At 48.5% G+C, this 19,334-nt stretch overlaps 7 protein-coding genes across 7 annotated transcripts; 4 read left to right on the top strand and 3 right to left on the bottom strand.

The window, feature by feature from the left end:
* Positions 1-1,370: 1,370 nt before the first annotated feature.
* Positions 1,371-3,089, bottom strand: N7496_006328 (sugar porter family MFS transporter; the record flags this gene model as incomplete). Its single annotated transcript, XM_056699257.1, has 1 exon — positions 1,371-3,089. The coding sequence occupies one exon, from the start codon at positions 3,087-3,089 to the stop codon at positions 1,371-1,373; it is 1,719 nt and encodes a 572-aa protein (XP_056554670.1).
* Positions 3,090-4,553: 1,464 nt separating this feature from the next.
* N7496_006327 (uncharacterized protein) lies at positions 4,554-5,525 on the bottom strand (the record flags this gene model as incomplete). Its single annotated transcript, XM_056699256.1, has 4 exons — positions 4,554-4,768; positions 4,847-4,964; positions 5,045-5,373; positions 5,438-5,525. The coding sequence occupies 4 exons, from the start codon at positions 5,523-5,525 to the stop codon at positions 4,554-4,556; spliced, it is 750 nt and encodes a 249-aa protein (XP_056554669.1).
* An 897-nt stretch (positions 5,526-6,422) lies between these two features.
* On the bottom strand, positions 6,423-9,102 carry N7496_006326 (C2H2-type zinc finger protein; the record flags this gene model as incomplete). Its single annotated transcript, XM_056699255.1, has 6 exons — positions 6,423-7,365; positions 7,428-7,546; positions 7,607-7,663; positions 7,709-8,089; positions 8,143-8,887; positions 8,912-9,102. 6 exons carry the CDS (start codon positions 9,100-9,102, stop codon positions 6,423-6,425), a joined length of 2,436 nt encoding a protein of 811 aa, XP_056554668.1.
* A 532-nt stretch (positions 9,103-9,634) lies between these two features.
* N7496_006325 (uncharacterized protein) lies at positions 9,635-12,691 on the top strand (the record flags this gene model as incomplete). The annotated part of the gene is made up of 8 exons (XM_056699254.1): positions 9,635-9,788; positions 9,832-10,390; positions 10,459-10,695; positions 10,750-10,802; positions 10,849-11,521; positions 11,578-12,169; positions 12,291-12,429; positions 12,507-12,691. 8 exons carry the CDS (start codon positions 9,635-9,637, stop codon positions 12,689-12,691), a joined length of 2,592 nt encoding a protein of 863 aa, XP_056554667.1.
* Positions 12,692-13,139: 448 nt separating this feature from the next.
* Positions 13,140-13,874, top strand: N7496_006324 (uncharacterized protein; the record flags this gene model as incomplete). The annotated part of the gene is made up of 1 exon (XM_056699253.1): positions 13,140-13,874. The coding sequence occupies one exon, from the start codon at positions 13,140-13,142 to the stop codon at positions 13,872-13,874; it is 735 nt and encodes a 244-aa protein (XP_056554666.1).
* Positions 13,875-14,279: 405 nt separating this feature from the next.
* Positions 14,280-16,724, top strand: N7496_006323 (uncharacterized protein; the record flags this gene model as incomplete). Its single annotated transcript, XM_056699252.1, has 3 exons — positions 14,280-14,348; positions 14,599-15,066; positions 15,153-16,724. The coding sequence occupies 3 exons, from the start codon at positions 14,280-14,282 to the stop codon at positions 16,722-16,724; spliced, it is 2,109 nt and encodes a 702-aa protein (XP_056554665.1).
* Positions 16,725-17,609: 885 nt separating this feature from the next.
* Positions 17,610-18,693, top strand: N7496_006322 (NmrA/HSCARG family protein; the record flags this gene model as incomplete). The annotated part of the gene is made up of 4 exons (XM_056699251.1): positions 17,610-17,783; positions 17,895-18,306; positions 18,366-18,505; positions 18,571-18,693. 4 exons carry the CDS (start codon positions 17,610-17,612, stop codon positions 18,691-18,693), a joined length of 849 nt encoding a protein of 282 aa, XP_056554664.1.
* Positions 18,694-19,334: the final 641 nt, after the last annotated feature.

Genomic DNA, 19,334 nt, shown 5'->3' with positions numbered 1-19,334 from the left:
AGTATATCCTACCCCTCTGGGTGGATCTACTCCCTCCGGGTCACGTGTGGTGTTTTACCGTGTTCTGGCATTTAGGGTGTAATTGGCGAACATACTGTTGAAAAATTCTGAGGGATGAGAGGATAATTTGATCAGAAATATTCCAAATTTGTGCATTATGTCCAGTACTTCGTGATGGTATAGGTGGTAGATGGCACTTAGCGTGATCTACCCTATACCCATCTACCCTTCTACCACTAGGGGTCACATGCCGGTTTACCGTTACCTAGTGTTGTGGCATAGTCTTGGCTGTGGTCAAATGGTAGCCGTTTCCTGCGTCTGGCTAACCGTCCAATCATATAATCGAGTATAATTTGGCACGGTTGGGGGAAGGTCATTTCCAGCCGCCTTCCTTGAATGTTCCACTCAGGGCTCATGGTGACGTGCTTGAGCGATGGGTGTCGCACGTGATGGCGCTAATGTATCGGCGCTGGGTTGCTGAGCTCATCTAAGTGCACCAATCGGATTTCAACAGGTCTGAATTGCAAAGAAGCCCCTAGCTAACCTAGTTAGCAATTTGGTGGGCAATACAATGACTAATACATGCGGATCCATAGTAATTCCTTCCTCCGAGTATCCACTACTGGTCTTGCTCCGACATAATGCATAGCGCCCGGGGGTTGATTGGCCTTCGGTTGCTCCTCAATTAGTTGCGGCCCCCGCGCCTTTTTGAGGTTCGCGACAATATCAAGCTTGTTAAACACTCTTACTATAACTATCGACTGGTACTAGGCCACTAGCTACGAAGCTATTTCGAATAATAGCTAGCTGCTAGAAGACCTCTAGCCGCGCGCTTAGTAGTCCTCCAAGAAATTCAATTTATTATATAGTTATAACCTTAGCGCGCAAGATCGCTAACGAAACGGCCGTACGCCTTCTTTAATAAAGCAAAGCAGCTAATATCTAGCGGTTATAGTAGATATAATAAGTGCGTAGGCATATAAAGCGGTATAATTTTGTTATTTTCGCAGACTCGGTCGAATAGTGGTGTAAGGTGGCTACTATAGACGTCAAGATTCAGTAGCCAGAACCGACCGCGTACGCGCGAATTAGTTTATGAAATAAAGTGCTTTTCTAGCTAGCGTAGGCCAATCTTATCCGTAGTCCAGCCGTCATTCGATACTGTTATGATATTCTAGTATCTCCTTTTTCTGGGTATCCAACAATCCTGCTGCTCCGACAATTCCCTTTTCCCTCACTTCGGTGGTTTCAGCGATCTCAATCTTGGGTGCATTGACCTACGTTCTGATACATCAGGAAAGGGGGAAGTTATAGCATCATTTCCCTAAACTTATTTGCACACTTAAAAATATGACACGTAGCGTCGGCAATCAAACATTCTCCATATGCTGCGATTGTCGTTTGTTATGGCCACAAGTCACGTCCCATTCCTGGGCTACTGGGGTGAGTGCCACCCACTCATGCCGTGGGGGGATTTGATACTGTTCACTGTGCCACGGGGCCACCTTCATCACATACATGTAGTCAATCTCTTCCAATGTTCGGCCTTTTCCTTCGATGACGAAAAGGTAGATGGAAAATGTCGCAAAAGCTAGGCAGCCTGCGAAGACATATCCATAGGTAAAATCAATCTTGTCCGTGATGAAAGGGGTAAAGAATCCTATCAGGAAGTTCCAGAACCAGTTGGACGCTGTTGCAAGAGCCATACCCTTTGCCCGGAATTGCGAGGGATACAGCTCTGCGACGATGGTCCAGACCATAGGACCCCAGGTCATGGCAAACGCTGCGATAAAGATGCAAGCGACAACCACCATAGTCTTGCCTGCACCTGGAGTTGCTTCTGGAACTTGAAAGTTGAGAGAAAAGTGACCCACGGACGCGAATATGATGAAGCAGATGAACATCACGACCGCACCCGTCATTAGTGACTTTCGACGACCAAAGCGTTCAATAGCATAGAGGCCGCCAAAGGTTGTTCCGAAATTCACAGCTCCTAGAATAACTTGGGTGACAAAGCTATTCGAAATTCCGGCACCCTTGAAAATGGTTGTTCCCTGTGAAGTTTTGTGAGTATAGAAAACGTCATAGTCAAAAAGGGCAGATAAACATACGTAGTAGAAGAAATAGTTCGCTCCAGTCAGCTGCTGCAAAGTTTGGAGCATCATCCCCAAGAATAATCGATAAGCCATCCGAGGTGCTTTAAATATCTCATACCAAACCCCGTTGTGATTCTCCTCTGATAGCTGAAGTGTGATATCCTCCAATTCCTGAATTATTTGAGTGTGATTCTCTGGGATCCCGTAAAGCTTAGCCATCGTTCGCCGCGCGGAATCAAGCTTTCCTTGACGGACTTCAAAGCGAGGGCTCTCTGGAAAAAAAACCACACCAATACCCAGGAGAAGAGCAAAGACGAAAGTAATGCCCAGGGTGATCCTCCACTGGCTTGATCCTTCCAGCTTCTCGGTACCCAAATTGATCAGGTATGCCAAAAGAATACCGAAGGTGACAAACAATTGATAGCAGCTGATCATAGCACCGCGAATATGCCGCGGTGCACTTTCACCTTGATACATGGGAACAATCAAAGAACAGGCACCAATTCCAAGACCTGTGACGAAACGGCCGACCACTAGCTGGTACCAATGACCATACGGGGCGGTTATCTGCACGATGAGACCGATAAGGATTATACCACACCAGACGGAGATTGACAGTTTGCGACCGAGGTGATCGGCGATAGGAGCCGCTGTCAAAGCCCCAATCAGGGTTCCAACGGACAAGATGGAGACAATCAAACCAGAGCGGACGTTGCTGAAGTAATAATCCCCATTGGCGTGCTGTTGGCCGTATCTCTGAACAAAGTCAGACATGTTTTCGAACCCAGAGATCTGGCCGGTATCATATCCAAAGAGGAGACCACCAATTGAGATAAAGGCACCCAATGCTAAGGTCTTCGCTGTCACTGGTGGTATTGGAATGTCGCTTGTTTCGAGATAGGATGAGCTTTTTCTGTGCGATATGGCGACCAAGTCATTGTTGGGATGGACTGAGGCGACGGGAGCCGTTTCAATACTCGTAGTGGATGCCATGGCAGCTGTCCTTCGCTATCAGAGGCGGGAACAGGAGTTTGGGTATGCAATTAATCGATCGTTGAAACGCAAACTATAAAGAATTCGATTACTGAGTGAGAGACCGTTTCTTTTATAATGTCCAAGGCTACTACACATTCCCGAGGTAGGTTTTTATTTCTGCGAGGCGGTAAAATGTTTCTGGATGTGGTATTCTATTCGGACCTCAGTAATCCGTTGGTAGATTCCAGTTCTCCCAATGGGATGGCCACAGCCATCTCTAATCTACACGACCACACAATGCCTAAGCCACGAAGAATAACAAAATCGAACTGTGGAACCATGCAAAGTTGGGACGAACCTTGTGGCCGTGGGGACTAGTTGGCTTAGTCAAGCCTTCGGGATTTCAAAGGTTCGGGTTTGGGAATTGGACTGTATTGGTCTCGATCGGCCTCGGGCCTGATTCCATAGGCCGAAGCCGTTGCCCTGGTGGCGAACAGCCCGGGACTAGTGACCTCGTACATCGGCCGAAGATGAGTTCTGCATATCTAAAAAGTTCCGAATATTCAACTTGGAGGCCAAATATTGATTCATGTTAGTGAGCATCTGTTGCTAGGCCTTTGGATTTTCAAAATAAATCCGCGAAGACTCCACACTGTCACGACACTTCAGCGTCAGTCGATCATTTTATTGATACCTATGCAAATCCATTTTTTTTTGCCTCGGGGGTCATCGATATTCTTTGTGCCGTGCCAAAATGATCATCAGCAGCTACTATGAATCTAGACTATCCAACCGATTCGTCGCGCGATTCCCGTACAGGTCACTTTCGCGAAACGTATTTGTGAAATGCGATTGGCTACTAGCGACTGTGCTAAGCTTCTCTCGTCGAAGTACCCAATGCTCAAGTGATAGCCTTTGTTCGGGACGTGCTTCGAAACGGAGAAGGCTATAGTCCCGGCATCTGATGCGGAGGAGAAAGCTACTGTTATGAACATGTTGCGATCAATGCTGTCTTTTGAGCCAAACAAGCGGTTGATTGCACATGATGTTCTTAAATGTGAATGGGTGGAAAGATGTGAATTGCCAGAACGGCAAGCGCCATTCACGCCTAGAATTTGATTGAAGGGTACTCCTATCGGAGAGAAGGATAAAAGTTTTTAAGAAGATCCAGCTGTCTTTTCATTCGAGATACACTTGAAAGACCTATGGTAATATGGATATCGCTGTATTCCGTGTATCGTCCAAATTCTCTGCAATGTTACACTATTGTGAAAGGTAGTAAAGAATTAGGAGTAGAAAGTCCAGATTATTTATCAAAGTTTATAATATCCGCGCTTGTAGTTTTAATCTAGTCGTGTTTGGCGATACACCTACTTATTGTGATACAGCCGGACCCTTAGAGACCAAGTGCCTCCTTCGGCAGATATCAAGCTTGATGATAGAAGGGAGAACACATTCTACCATGCGCGTCAGGTGGCCCTTTTATGCGTAGACACTCAACTCAAAGTTAAACCAAGCAATAGCCTGCAGGAAAGCCTGCTCCTTTCCAAACTTATTCTTAGGCTTTGTGAGATCGCTACGGATTGCAAACCCGTGCTCAACGCCGCTAAAAAGATTCAACTGGTAGTGCTGGCCTGTCTCGGAGAGAATCTCCTCTGACTTATGCCGCAACTCACGGGTGAAGATCTGATCGGTTTCTGTATATGAATGTTAGCGGATGCCTTCATTGCTCAATAATTCGTTTTAGAATCCTGTTAAGCATGCAAAGAACATACCCGCGGCGGAAATGGAGAGAGGATTCTCAATTGCGGCAAGCTCCTCATCCGTGATGAAGGAAGGATGAGCAGTATACCCGATATCAATCTTGCCTTGTTTCAAAAAGCGAGCAAGATACTAGAGAGGAGAAGAAATGTGACGGTCAGCGGCGGGTTCTACACATTGCGGATACGAGCTTTTGTGTGCATAGTACACACCTTGCCACCAAAACAGTATCCGGCGCATGCAATCTTCTTGACACTCAAGCTTTCTCTCAGATAACGCAGAACCGATTCCACTCTGGGATCAATGGCATCGGGGCCATTCCGGGAAAGCCACTCAGGAATATTGATTCGACCGGCTTCAAAGTCACTGATATCCATCTTATCACCTGCAAATAGATCCGGGAGCACTGCGAGATAACCATTGGCGGCGAAATCGTCAGCGATAAGCTGACTGTTGGTGAAAATGCCGAAAACATCGCTCAGGATTAAAACAGCCTTTTGGGGCGTGTCATCCCCCTTCGGACGTGCAATGTATGTAGAAACTGTACGAAGGCAATAGGGTCAGTGGATTATCCTTTTGTTGCGAGAAGTGGTTCAATATCTGACTGTTTCCAATGGATATCATTTCTCCAGTGGCAGTTCCTTCATGTTTGAAGCCGGTAAAGCAACAGTTTGATGGGGGGTTGGACGCCATATTTGCGGAAACTCGCCCTCGATAGAAATATAAAGCCGGCACTTGAAGCGTTCTTTCCCAAAACTTGGACGATGAGCAAATTATAAATTAAATGCCAAGGGGCTTCATCGCAGAAGCCTGGTTTTTTTCCCCCAGTGTTCGGGCTTCCTAGGACTTTGTCATAACCCCCGCAGAGCCCCGCTTATCCCACATAACCAAGGACGAACCCAGCTGCGGGGTGGCCACCCCACTAGACTCGGGCTCGGGAAAAGAACCATATGGCAGACTTAAAGGGGATTTGGGAGACACGGACTCCACATGTAGGGCCAGAGATTTCTAAACTGCCTAGTTCTCTTGAGTGATCCATGAGAAACTAGGGGCATTAGGGGCATTCGGAAAAATACGGATCTCTTCGATCTGATGATTTATGGAGAATATCTTGAATTGACGATTTTCTATCGAGGTCAATTTCAACACTCTTCGTTCTATCATCCAATAGTCGCAATTTCGAAAAGCCAGTCGAGGGGAAGAGAATGGATTAGATGCGCGCTAATAATGAAAAAAAAAACAGCGAAACTGGGGAGGGAAACAGGGTAGTCCTTGGGTCGTGTGGTTTCTTTGCCACGGCACGACTCCTCATGCGCCAAGTTTCATCTCGATCTGTCACTTGTTCTATTTAACTGGTATTCTCGGGTCCCCAATTGTCGTAGATCTGCACATTCGTCACATTGTTTAGCACGACATATATTCACAACGTTTTTATTTCCAGTTTACGTCTCACACAGGCCTGTCGCCACTCCCTCTTATTTCGACTAATTCGTTTCAGTATCTGGATACATTGCATATTTCATTGACATCAATTTGGAACTTAAAGTCTTAATCAAAGGATGGCGAGCTTGCCCTACTCGTAACCCCCTTTCATCCCACTTTCCCATCACTGTGAACCAGAGAAATCATCAACGAAGCAAATTTTCGTGAAATTGTCCAATGCCCTATACGCGTCAACAGATCAACTAGCCTTTCGAGGATGCGGGAAGTCATGACTGTCGGCTGTTGACTCTCTGACCATTCTTCCCCAAGAATTAGGTCAGGAATTCTGATTCCAAGCCTGTTAAACTCTTCGAAGCGCAAGTCTTCGTATGCGAGTTGGGTGGATTGGTCCCTTGCAAACTCCAAAAAGCAATACCAAACCAGGGCAGCCCAGTATAATACACGAGGTACATGAATTGCGACATTACTTCCCAAGGGCACCACTTCCGATTTTCGAAGAATAACGACAGCATGGGCGGCACAGCGGGCCCCATTTCTAGATCGTGCCCAACTCTTCGCGTGATCTAGGTGCGGTTGTGACTCCATATAGCCCTGTCGCCCGAGAGCCAGCTCCAGGCGATTCAGGTCAGCTGACATGAGAATAAAAGCTGAATGCCAGAGAATTTCCAGACTGTAGGGATCGTCTGCTGTAGTAGCATCGTCAATGCTATGGCGGAGGTAGGTATCGTGAAATTCCAATAGACTCATTTCAGCGTGGGCAGATGAAGCAGGCCAAGAACCCAGCATTTTAGCTGCGGAGATGGACCCTGAAATGTTTTCCAGTCTGCAATAGATACCAAAGGAGTTCAACCCATGTTCTTCTGCAAGCATCGGATACAGAAATGTTTGGCCAGATGATGGGGTACGTCGTACATTGGTCAAGTCTGTGGGTTCATTTTTCAGAGATTCCTGCCATTCGTGGGCGGTAGCTGCTTCCCAAGACCGCCTGGGAGATATATAAAGGATTCGACACGCGGTATGTCGCAGGAGAGGCTCTACATTTAAAAGCGTGCAGTACTCAGTGTCGTGGATGTGAAGCGCTGCCACAGCCCTGCTTCATCTTAATACGCGTATCCTGCGCGGATATTCATGATCCTTCATATGAAGACTCACCTTGCTTGTTCTTGATTCTGGATCCATAATCTCCATGATCCTTCGAGGTCCTGGTCGCCACCATCGCCGAGACTGGGAGGCCCCAAGTTTTGATTGAAGAGACGGCATGCTTTCGCCCACTATCGGCCCCAGATTAACATTCGAAGCCAGCTGACGATAGGCGGCTCTAGATAGCTTACCGTGATGATGGTTCCATGGAATGATTGCATAGTCAACAGATTCGAGGGTTGCTGGATCTGTTAGCCCACAACCGTTGAATGGATGATAGGTGCCCCACGTACACCTGATAACATTGCATACGTATGTCCGATTAAGGCAGCTTGAATGATCACAAGCGCGGTCTGCGGGCCCCGCGATACATATTTCTCCCACTGCATACTATCAGCTATCGACCTTTTATGGTTGCCCAGGCGGAAGAGCCATGACGGGAGGGGATAATGGACCGTTATCCCAATACGCACCGAGGCTAACGCGGCTTTATTCAGGCGATCGAAGATCTTTTGTCCAAGAACAGCCGCACGAGGAAAGCCTGAGAATAGGCTTCCCACGGTGCAGATGGACATCAACAGCAGAGTGTTCTTCCTGGACAACCGGAAGCTTGGCACATGGAGGATCGGGAAAATAGGATGAAAGCGAGTAAAATAGCTGCGGAGGCAATGGTTCTGTTTCTGTTAACTCCTGAACTCAAATTCAATAATGAGGTGTCACGACTCACTAAAAAGTCGGCAGGTGGAAGTGGTGTACTCGGAGGAAGTCGGCAGAGGCGTTTATGTAAGTCTTCTCGAAAGCTTTCATCGATGCGAGTCTGCTCTGTTTCAATCTCCGGCGTCACGTTGCCGGTATCAACGGGGTCCACGAAGGTGAACCATTGCCGACGAACAAGGTCTTCCTTGTGGGATATGATTGTGGTTGGAGGGTGATGCGGGTCATCAATAATGTTCACCTCATTTCGTCCCCCTAAATCTTGCTGGAGGTGATCGGGAGAGAAAGAAAAGAGGGCATTCAAGTTGGCCGAGTCTAGCTCCAGATTGAAGTCTCTCGCATTCAGCCATGTGGATGGATCTGAGCAGAAATAGGAGTCACTGAATACATCATCCGTAATGCGTCCCATTTCTCTTGAATCCGGGGGATGGACGGGCTGGAGAGGAAAGGGAGAGGCGTCATGGTCGGCGGAGCTCATGTCCAACAGAGACACTGTCTCGAGGGCCAAGGGTACAGTCATTTCAGGCGCCGACGGTGGTAACGAATCTAGCTGGGTTGTATCCGGCCCAAAGGCGTAGGAGCTTCGCCTTGAAACATTCTGCTCGGCTGGTTGTCCAGCCTGGAGGACATAGGAAACTGCGCTCTGGAGACAATCCTGAGAGACTTCTCCTGGGCTGGACTTGTGCGTGCGCGGAACCTGTGCGAGGGGATGGATCTGGGAAGGGTGGTGGGATCGGGTATGGCGAGTGAGGGTATCACTAGAAGACACAAGAACTCAGTACGCTGCTGGATGGAAGGCAAGCAGATTGACGGACTTGCGACCGAACCGCTTGCCACAAAATTGGCAGGGAAAAGGCTGTTCGCGAGTGTGGGAGCGTATATGTCGGGTGAGGTGCTCCTTCTTGGAGAAAGATTTGGCGCAGGCGGAGCAGTAATGTCGGCCTCCTCGCGGCCTTTTCTGCACGGGCAGCATCACGGAAGGTGGGGATGTCGGAGGGGTGGAATGTGGGAGAAGAGGAATGAATGACCGTGTACGACCTGGTTCCCTGGAGGGCCTCGAGAGGCTCGCAACGGGGGCGCCGTGAACAAAGCCACCGCCGATCGCGTTTGCCAGCATTCCACCCCTCCACCGTAAATCGATCATGGGATCGATCATATTCTTCCCCACTCTCCCACTCTGAGCCTCATTTGATGTCAAAGACTCTGATTTGAAATTTCTTCTCTTTCTACGGCTTAGAGCTAGAACAGTTTGGTAGGGAGTTAAGATTGGGAAGGACGGGGAAACCGGACGCCGAAGCAGCCCCAGGGTATGAGGCTCCATGACATCACGATAATCAATCGATTCAATCTAAATCCCCGGTCCCGCTCTCATTCGAACTTTTGACAACTTTTCGTTGATCTCCGTTAGGACCTATCCGGAGGTAGATCTCGCATTTTCCATATGCTAATCTTCCCTACCTCCTGTACTCAAACACCCGTGATCTTAGGAAACACAGCTACTGGCCATGCCTGCCGAGTCATCAAACTCACAGGATTGCCCTGTCAACACTGTCAAGAGACAGACAGATCAAATAGCACCGGAAACATCGCTAGGAACTGTTAAGGATGTCCGTTCACCAGACTCGCACGGTGGATCCAAGGCGGGGGTGCGAAGACTAAGTGAGTACAGGATTGTTAAGGCCAACCAGCCCCTGCTGATCAGGTTATTTCAAAGGTGATGGTCGGATAGATATTCAGCTCGATGAAGATCATACGGATATCACTCCATTCTTAAACTATCTACAACAAAGGACCATGACGTCGCAAGGGGAACAGGAGTTTGCCGACAAACCTTGCCCGCTGCATTTAAATATTGTTATTCAAGTCATCGGTTCTCGAGGCGACATTCAGCCATTTGTGGCTTTGGGGAAAGAGCTCAAAAAGCAAGGGCATCGTGTTCGTGTGGCCACCCACGAGAAATTCAGAGACTTTGTTCTTCAGGCTCATCTTGAGTTCTTCGACATCGGTGGAGATCCTGAACAGCTGATGGCGTTTATGGTCAGCAATCCGACCTTGATCCCCGATTTCCACACTATCCGCAGCGGAGACATACAAAAGCGACGAAAAGAAATGAAAGAAATCATCAATGGGTGTTGGAAATCCTGTTACGAACCGGATGAAAAACGCAACTTTGTTGCGGACGCAATCATTGCCAATCCCCCTAGCTTGGCCCATATACACTGTGCCCAGAGACTAGGTCGTCCGCTCCACATCATGTTTACGTGAGTATAATCTGGAAAAATGTGATGCCATACAAATCCTACAGTACTAATACGTCAACTTGGAGTAGCATGCCATGGTCACCAACTCAACAATTTCCCCATCCTCTTGCAATCACGCATCCCGAACATTGCAAAGAAACGGTGACGAACTATATTTCTTATGCTATTGTGGATATGATGGTCTGGGAGGGCCTCGGGGATATTGTTAATACATTTCGCAAAAGATCGCTGGCTCTTGATACTTTGGATCGAATCACTGCTGCGAGCATCATCCATCGCCTGCGCGTTCCGTGTGCCTACCTTTGGTATGACGAGCTTCCAGGAGCGTTCTGGGATTACTATTAACGACATGATAATAGGTCTCCTTCATTACTTGAAAAGCCTCGAGACTGGTCTGCGGACATAGACATTTGTGGATTCTCTGTGCTCCCCCCCCAAATCCAACTACCAACCCCCAGCGGACCTGCTGGCATTTCTCGAGGCAGGCCCGCCGCCTATTTATATCGGATTTGGATCAATCGTCATCGATGACCCAACTAAACTCACGAAGATCCTTTTCGATACTACCGAAAGTATGGGACAACGTGCCTTGGTATCAGCTGGCTGGGGCAATGTCGGGATGGTTGACAACATCGAAGTCCCGGACAATATACGTCTAGTGGGAAGCCTGCCTCATGATTGGCTTTTCCGACGGGTTTCCTGTGTAGTACATCATGGCGGTGCAGGCACTACAGCAGCTGGTCTCTCCATGGGATGCCCAACCGTTATTGTCTCTTTCTTTGGTGACCAGCAATTCTGGGGGAGAGTAGTGGAAAGAGCAGGGGCTGGCCCAAATCCCATCCCTTACAAGACATTGACTGTTGAGAAATTAACCGAGGCTCTTGAAATGGCCTTGATGCCATCGACAAAGGAAAGGGTAAAAGTAATCATGCAAAATATGGAGAAAGAGTCCGGGGCCCGGGATGGTGTTCGTAGTTTTCACCGACATCTCGACTACGATAAATTACGATGTGCGATTTGCCCTGATCGAGCGGCTTCTTGGCGCATCAAAGACACAGATATTGTTCTGAGCGATTTTGCCTCGGCTGTTCTGGTCAAAAACTGCCGGATAAAGCCTAAATCACTTGTCTTGTGAGTCTTTACGAAAGTGTTCCACCTACGCGAATACATCTGATATATTTTTATAGATATAGCTCCAAGGAATACGATACCTATCGCAATCCTAGCGAGCCTCTGAGTGCTAGTGCTCAGCTATTCTTCAGTGCGGTTGGAAATATCGTCACCGGCCTCGTAACCGCCCCCGCAGGTATTGTTACGAATGTGATCTCCGTACGTCGCGTTCTCACCCGTCCCCACGCGCATGGCGATCCTCAAACCCAGTGTGGATGTACAGATCATGGCACAGATCAGGAAATGCCAGACAGCACAGAGGGCAATGGAGATATCGATACTACCACAACAAGGGATCTTGGCCAGCATCTTAATGAGGACGCACGGAATTTGAATGAAAGGCCAGAGAGTGTTCTTCACCCGGAGGCACCCACAATGATCCGTAGCAACGTTCCAGCCGTTGGATTCCATGGAGTTGTGTCAGAATTAACAGTGCATGGCGTAAGAGGGTTAAAAAAGCTCGCAAGAATGGCCTTGTGGCTACCCACAGATATCACTATTACCCTGGCTAAAGGGTTTCGCAATGCCCCGAAGCTATATCACGATTATTCGATTCCACCCAATCCAATTTTGACTGGATTTCGAAGTGGTTTGAAGGCTGCCGGAAATGTGAGTGCTCTCTTTATCCAGCTTGGGACTTCCCTTTTCTCCTTCGCATGTGTATTTTTATCAACGTGTTCCTCATAATCATGAACATGGCATCGCTTGGATCCATTCTAACTTTTTCTAGGAATTCACGGGCGGCTTGTACCACGGAATCACTGGTTTGGTCATTCAGCCCAGGGATGGTCTAAAATCGGGCGGGGGCAAGGGGTTGGCTAAAGGAGTTGGGAAAGGTATCGGTGGGTTTGTATTGAAGCCTGTTGCTGGTAAGTCGAAACAAATATCAACCTCCTTTTTTTGTCGTTCAAAATCTCTGCATACGGTATCCTAACCAAGAGGCTAGGCATATGGGGGTTGGTAGGATATCCTTTAGGCGGCCTACGCAGGGAGCTTCTCAAATCTCTGGGCAAAGAGGTAGAGAGAAAGATCATCCGAGCACGAATTTTGCAAGGCTCAGAGGAGGTCGAGGCATCATCTTATGTGCAAAGAGTCGAGGTCATCAAGAGATGGGATCGACTTCAGAGATGATTTAAAGAGATGCTCGCAGATTGTCCTTACTCATAGTCGAAACCACTGTCAAAGTACCTGACTCTTTGTTGTCATATATTTATGAGTGATATTTATGCACAATTAAATAATGCGATTCTCGGGTTCACTCCAAAATAGTGGCATGGAATACCTCGTATGGCGTTGCACATCATTTGAGATTGAGAAGAGCTAAAAATGAAGATTATCAAGCCGTCGGTGCTCGGTGTACATTTTGTGACCGAGCGGAACTCCAGTAATCAAACACCGGAGCTCCAAAGCACCGAGCCCCGCCAAGCCACAAAGCCATAGGGGTTGGCTACGTGCCTTTGTTAAAGTGAATTTTGACTGGCCTTCATTTGCTGGTGGGGCCGTCTATATCCTCTACACCCTAGGTGAATTTTCCCTTCAACAGTTTATTGACCAAATCAGTCCTCATCGGTCATCTGCAATGGCGAACGACAAGAAATTACACGATAATCTCTCCCGTGTCAAAGCCCCGTCTCCCGTCGGAAAATCGATATTTGTTGGACTTCGCCTGGCAGATGCACTCTGGCAATATAACTTTCTACATCGCAGCTGGGCCTCTCAGCTTGTTTCTCGACTCAATGGCACACCTTTACCTGCGACAGCTGCCCTCAATGGACAGCTCCGACCCTACTACCAGATCCTCGTTGCTATGTCTCTTGGCAGTGGCATAAAACAGGCGATACATATGGCCTTTATTTCGGAACAGGAGCTGTCGGCTGGATTGGGATTTGGCATCGGATTCTTCAATACGGTTTTCAACTCGACTAATATCCTCTTTGGCATTTGGTCTGCGACGTCACAAGCTCCTGTGTCCGAAGATTGGCGTTCTGTTTTGTCCAAGGTGTCCTTGGTCGCGGGCATCTTAGCTTATTCAGTAGGTATCCTCGTAGAGCTTATCTCCGAGCTCCAGCGGCAGCGATTCAAGAAAAATCTTGCCAATAAAGGAAAGCCATATGGAGATGGATTATTCTCGCTCGCAACCAATATCAACTACGGTGCATATACATTGTGGCGAGGTGGGTTTGCGCTGGCAACCGGAGGCTGGCCATGGGGTCTCTTTACATTCGCATTTTTCTTCTATGATTTTGCAACCCGTGGGGTTCCAGTTCTCGACCAGTATTGCACCGAGAGAGTATGTTTTGTTTCCCGTTATTGAATCGGCTACCCTTCTTATTGTCCCTTTCTAACTGCTGAAATTCTAGTATGGAGAGCCGTGGAAGGCTATCAAAGCCCGTGTTCATTACCGCCTACTGCCGTGGATTTACTAGCCACCAATGGTCCGACAACAGCTCCATTAAAACAGAATAACTGTCAGGATGTGCGGAAATTGGCTTCTACTCCGGGTCCTTGTAGCTATATCGAATTACTCCGTTCCGGTGTTTCGACTAGCAGTGCTTCCATATCTAGATGTCAATACTGTTGGGGAGAAGAGGGAGAAGTGGGCCAAGATATGCATCCTTGTGACACTAGACCAGCAAACGCCAGCAAATCTATAATTGATTAAATATCTCGAATACAATATTCTGTTCACCCGTCCTTAAAACATCTATTTCGTCCAAAGATGCTGCCGGAAGTGGACTGCGGACTTGATAGCCTAGTGGGGTTCAGTACTCCGAGCCCAGAACCAAAGGTATGACAATTCGAGTCGTGACGTTTCTTGGGCACTCAATGGGGGAGGGCCAATGTGGGGCAGCTTCTGAGAGGGGTTTCTGCCCCGGGTCTAAACAATCTTCAAACTTCAACACTCTTATCCCTTCTTCCTCCTTTAGCACTCGCTGACATGGCTGAGGAACCCGACGAAATTATTGATTCACAAGCACCACACGGAGACGGCTCTACGTTCCCCCCCTCGTAGTTGCTATGACTGCCATCGAAGAAAGGTCAAATGCAGCAAAGTACGCCCGTGTGACAACTGCGTTCGACTTGGGGTTGAGTGCACATTCCCGCCGCCTGGACGCAAGCCCCGAAAAATATCGAAAAAGCCAAAGAATGCCGATCTCTTCTCTCGATTGAGCTTCCTGGAGCGGCAAGTTCAAGATCTTAGCGCATCAAATGTTGTCTTTATCCCTTCAAAGTCCCACCTGAAGGGGCTGGTCGATCAGCAGAGTCCAGATCGTAATCACAATTTTCAATCATCGCCTGCAGAACATCACCCTTCAGATCTGGAAAGGCGCAGTGCACAGACGGTACAGACGCAAAATGAGGCTCATAATGAGGAGCCTGGTGCTGCAAGTTCCCCGTCTGCGACAAATACCCTGACACATCAATTCGGCCAGCTGTTCATGGATCGGAACAGCGGACAATCCCAATATGTTAGTAATGATGTTCTAACAGATCTGGGTAGTCAGGTATGTCGCTCTAGCCTTTTATTGTTTCGGTTTGCGAATGAATCTGGCCATATAAGTGGCTTACGAGGCGCTTATGCAACTGTCAGATCAAAGAGCTCAGGGGCCTTTTTGAATCTGTTCCCTCGCCGAATCCATCCCTCTCATCCACTGAAGACCATTTATCGCCTACTTTGACCCCGTCTTCCGACAACAGTAACTTGTTCCTGTTTGGATACTATGCTCAGGCTCATTCCTTACGAAGCTATCACCCGACTCCGACAGACGCATATGTCCTATTGGATATTTTCGCACAAAATATTGCCCCATTAATTTTGATTGTTCATAAGCCGATCCTGAGAAGCCTCATTCACACTGCATGCACGGCTCCCGAACAACTTGACCGAGGCTCTGAGGCTTTGACATTTGCCGTTTATTTCGCCGCCGTGTCCAGTATAACGCGAGAGCAATGCCTGACGTACTTTTCAACCGACCACGATATTCTAGTCCAACGATATCGCTTCGCCGTCGAGCAGGCGCTGTCGCGTGCTGGTTTTATAAACACCAAGAAGCTCATAGTTGTCCAAGCGGCCGTTCTCTTTTTGACATGCGCCTGCCACCCCAAGGATGGGAGATTCGTCTGGACGATGATCGGTTTAATCACTCGACTTGGTCTAGGCCTTGGGCTCCATCGCGATGGCGGTCATTTTGGATTGAGTCCGTTCGAGACGGAAATGCGTCGGCGGCTCTGGTGGTATATTTATTTGTTAGATGTTCAAGCATCTGAATATCAGGCGACGAGCCCGCAGATCCGGGAAGGCGATTACGATACACAACTGCCATCGAATCTTAACGATAGTGATTGGTCCCTTGATTTGGAAAACCCTCCGCAAGAGCGGACTGGCTTTACAGACATGACTCTCACCTTGGTTCGCTGTCGGATCTTGATGGCCCATTGCAAGCTCATGCAAATGAAAAATTCGACCGAGGGTGACCATGCGCTCCTTTTTAAAAATCGCAATGGAGCAATCGACGAGCTTCGGACGACACTGGATCTCCAATATCTCCAATACTGCGACGTCCAAATTCCAATCCACTGGGTGGTTGCAACCATCGCACGGGTTGCCGTTTCACGACTGTGGCTTGTTTCTCATTTCTCGCTGCTGAATTCCCCGGGATTTGACCCGAACTTGTTGCCCGACCAGTGTGATATTCTGGTCAGAACTGCTATTGAAGTCCTCGAATTCGTCTACCTGCTGGAGACCCACCCGAAGACAAAGCAATGGACTTGGCTCTTTCAAGGGCACGCGCAGTGGCAATCGTTTGCTTTCGTTTTGTCGGAGCTTTGTGCACGGCCCACCTCTCCTTTGTCCGGTCGTGCATGGGCCGCCGTGATGAAAGTTTTCGAGCGATGGAAACAGCCTGGATATGAAAAAGAAGGCCTGATCATGCGAATTTTAGAACGTCTGATGAATCGTGCTGCTTCAATTAGAGACCAGGTTCGGGCGCTCACGGTGCCATTGGTGCTTGAATTCAATCCACCGAGCTCAAGCAATGTGGATTTGCCTGCAAACCTTGAGACTGAATATCCGACATCGGTCGCTCCTCCAAACACCAACGGTCTGGATATTTTCAGAGATGTGTTGTCCAACGTGGACCTTTACCAGTGGGGGTTAAAGTGAATGAGACCAGTGTGTCGAAATCGATTCCGTACCACCATACGTTACTGGTAGCACCGTGAGAAGTCTTCTTTCATCGTGCCCCGATGCCCCGTTTTGTATGGTCTTGAATACTGTACAGCACAGAGTATGTAACTTTACGTAAATGGAAACCGTATTACCGTATTCTCACTTGTCCTGTATTTCCACTTTTGTTTGCCCCTAATCGGTTTCTTACTGTCCTGCCAATCTGCACGATCTGTACGATCTAGTGAAGCCACATCCACTAAGACTGGATCCAGCGAGGCGACACCGCGGTCCCATGGCCGTAAACATGGTCGATCCTTGCATCCCGAACAGGCCTTACACTCTTACCAATCGGTCGGGATTCGGATGTAGGTTAAAAGACCGGGGGTGGGGGTTCTCGCGGGTTTGTAACTGCCCAACTGCCCTGTACTCCGTACTCTGCACAGACTCGGTCTCGCGGTCCTTCGGGACAACCTTCGATGACGTCAGCTCCTAGCGGTTGTTACCTGCGGGTTTGGCGTCGATTGAGTTGACTTAGGTCTATCATCACTTGAACCAAACGGAAGTGCGGGGCGCCCGAGCTCGGTGGCGCCCAGCGCCGATGTGGCAATCGGTCTCCCACTTGACGCCGAGATTACTCATAGCCAAAGACTAACTAATTCACTGTCATGGCTGTCGGCGCGACGGAAGTCCAGGTCCATAGTGAGGAACGGGGCCCGTATAAAGGGTGTTATAAAGGGTGTTTAAAACTCATTCCTCCCCGCTGGATTCCAACATCACAGCTCGATCATCCGCTCGCCTCTACTTCCTTTTAGATCACTCAATTGCACAAGTCGCTCAGCCTTCCAACTCCTCATTCCCCCTCAAATCCTCCCCGCCATCATGTCTAAGCTCATCACTGTTTTTGGTGCCACTGGCAACCAAGGTGGGTCCGTCATCGAGGCCATCCTCGCGGATGCCCAGCTCTCCAAGGAATTCAAGATCCGTGGTATCACCCGCGATACCACCAAGAAGTCTTCCCAGGAACTCGCCAAGCGTGGAGTCGAGGTAGTCACTGTAAGGGATGCCCATGGCCTTTATTTCCGGACACTTCGCGGCCAACAGCTCCGACGATGCCCTTGAGATTCACAACAATATGCTGACAGTTGTCGCTCCCCGCTCATCCAGGCTGACCTTAGCTCTCCTGAGTCTCTCACCGAGGCCCTGAAGGGCTCCCACACTGTCTTTCTCGTCACCAACTACTGGGAAACCATGAATGCCGATATTGAGTACGCGCAGGGTAAGAATGTGACCGATGCCGCTAAGGCTGTTGGCGTCTCCCACTTGATTTTCTCCTCCCTCCACCACGTCAAGGAAGAGACCAACGGCCGCCTCACCAAAGTCCCTCATTTTGACAGCAAGGCCAATGTCGAGAAGTACATCCGTGCCTCCGGAATCGGATGCAGCTTCGTTCTTCCTGGATACTACATGAGCAACTACACCCAGATGCTCACCCGCTCCGACGATGGCTCCTACACTCTCTACTATCCCGTTGGTAACAAGGCCAAGTTCCCCCTCTTCGATGCCGCTCAGGATACCGGTATGTTATTTTCTGTCCGACTATCCTTCCTCGGCAAACAACTAACATATCCTCCACAGGCCTTTTCACCAAAGTTGCCCTCAAGCACGCTGGTGGGCTGAAGAACAAGCAGGTTCTGGCCGCTTCTGCGTACTACACTCCCCAGGAGATTGTCGACATTTTCTCTCGTGTTACTGGCAAGAAGGCCTCCTTCGTCCAGGTTTCCGCTGAGCAGTACAAGGCTTCCCTCCCCCTGCTATTGCAGATGAATATCTCGAAAACCAGCTGTTCGTGGAGGAGCCCGGTTACTACCTGGGAGAGCCCCTTGAGCCCAGCCTGAAGCTTCTCGATTCTAAGCCTACCACTTGGGAGGAGTTTGTCAAGAAGAACGTTTCTGCTTGGAAATAAGTTTCCTACCCCTTTTTCTTGCGCAGGGATTTAGAAGCAAAATTCTTGATCATGAACAATATATAATCGTTCCAACTGTTGAGGTTTCAGCAGTCTTCGATACCGCCGAGGCTTCCTGATATATTTCACGTGACAAAGAGCTTCTGTTGTTCTCTGTCCTCCCTAAGACACGCTTCCACTCAGGGGTTGTCTTCGATTGTTAGACATCTTTAATATTACTGAGTTGCTAGCATACGCCTATCGCTTCTTCTAGATCCTATCCCCTCATCTCAACACCAACTACATACTACCCCCTTGATTTCAATTTCTTTTCCCTTTTGTACTTTGGTGATATTCTGTCCTGTATGCGACAACAGCTACTATCAGAAATCCGTGCCAATATAGATACCGTTGCTATCGCTTAGCTGTATTTTTGGGACATATCCAGTCTCGTCCATAACTTTTCATTCCATTCAATCACCTATATTCCTTTTCTTTCAATTGTGTTCTTTGTGGGACTTGCCATTGGGCGCATGTCGCGAAAAAATAGGTATACCTCCCAGTATTTTACACATTGCTTCAGCCAGACATAGCATTCTGACAGCAAGGCCGAGAACTACCCGAACCATCACGACAGCCTTCGTTCAGCTTTACAGCTGGTT

Source organism: Penicillium cataractarum (assembly GCF_028827025.1).
Source record: "Penicillium cataractarum strain IBT 29864 chromosome Unknown utg000005l, whole genome shotgun sequence".
In the NCBI taxonomy this organism is placed as follows: Eukaryota; Fungi; Ascomycota; class Eurotiomycetes; order Eurotiales; family Aspergillaceae; genus Penicillium; species Penicillium cataractarum.
This window is presented reverse-complemented; position numbering and strand designations above follow the sequence as displayed.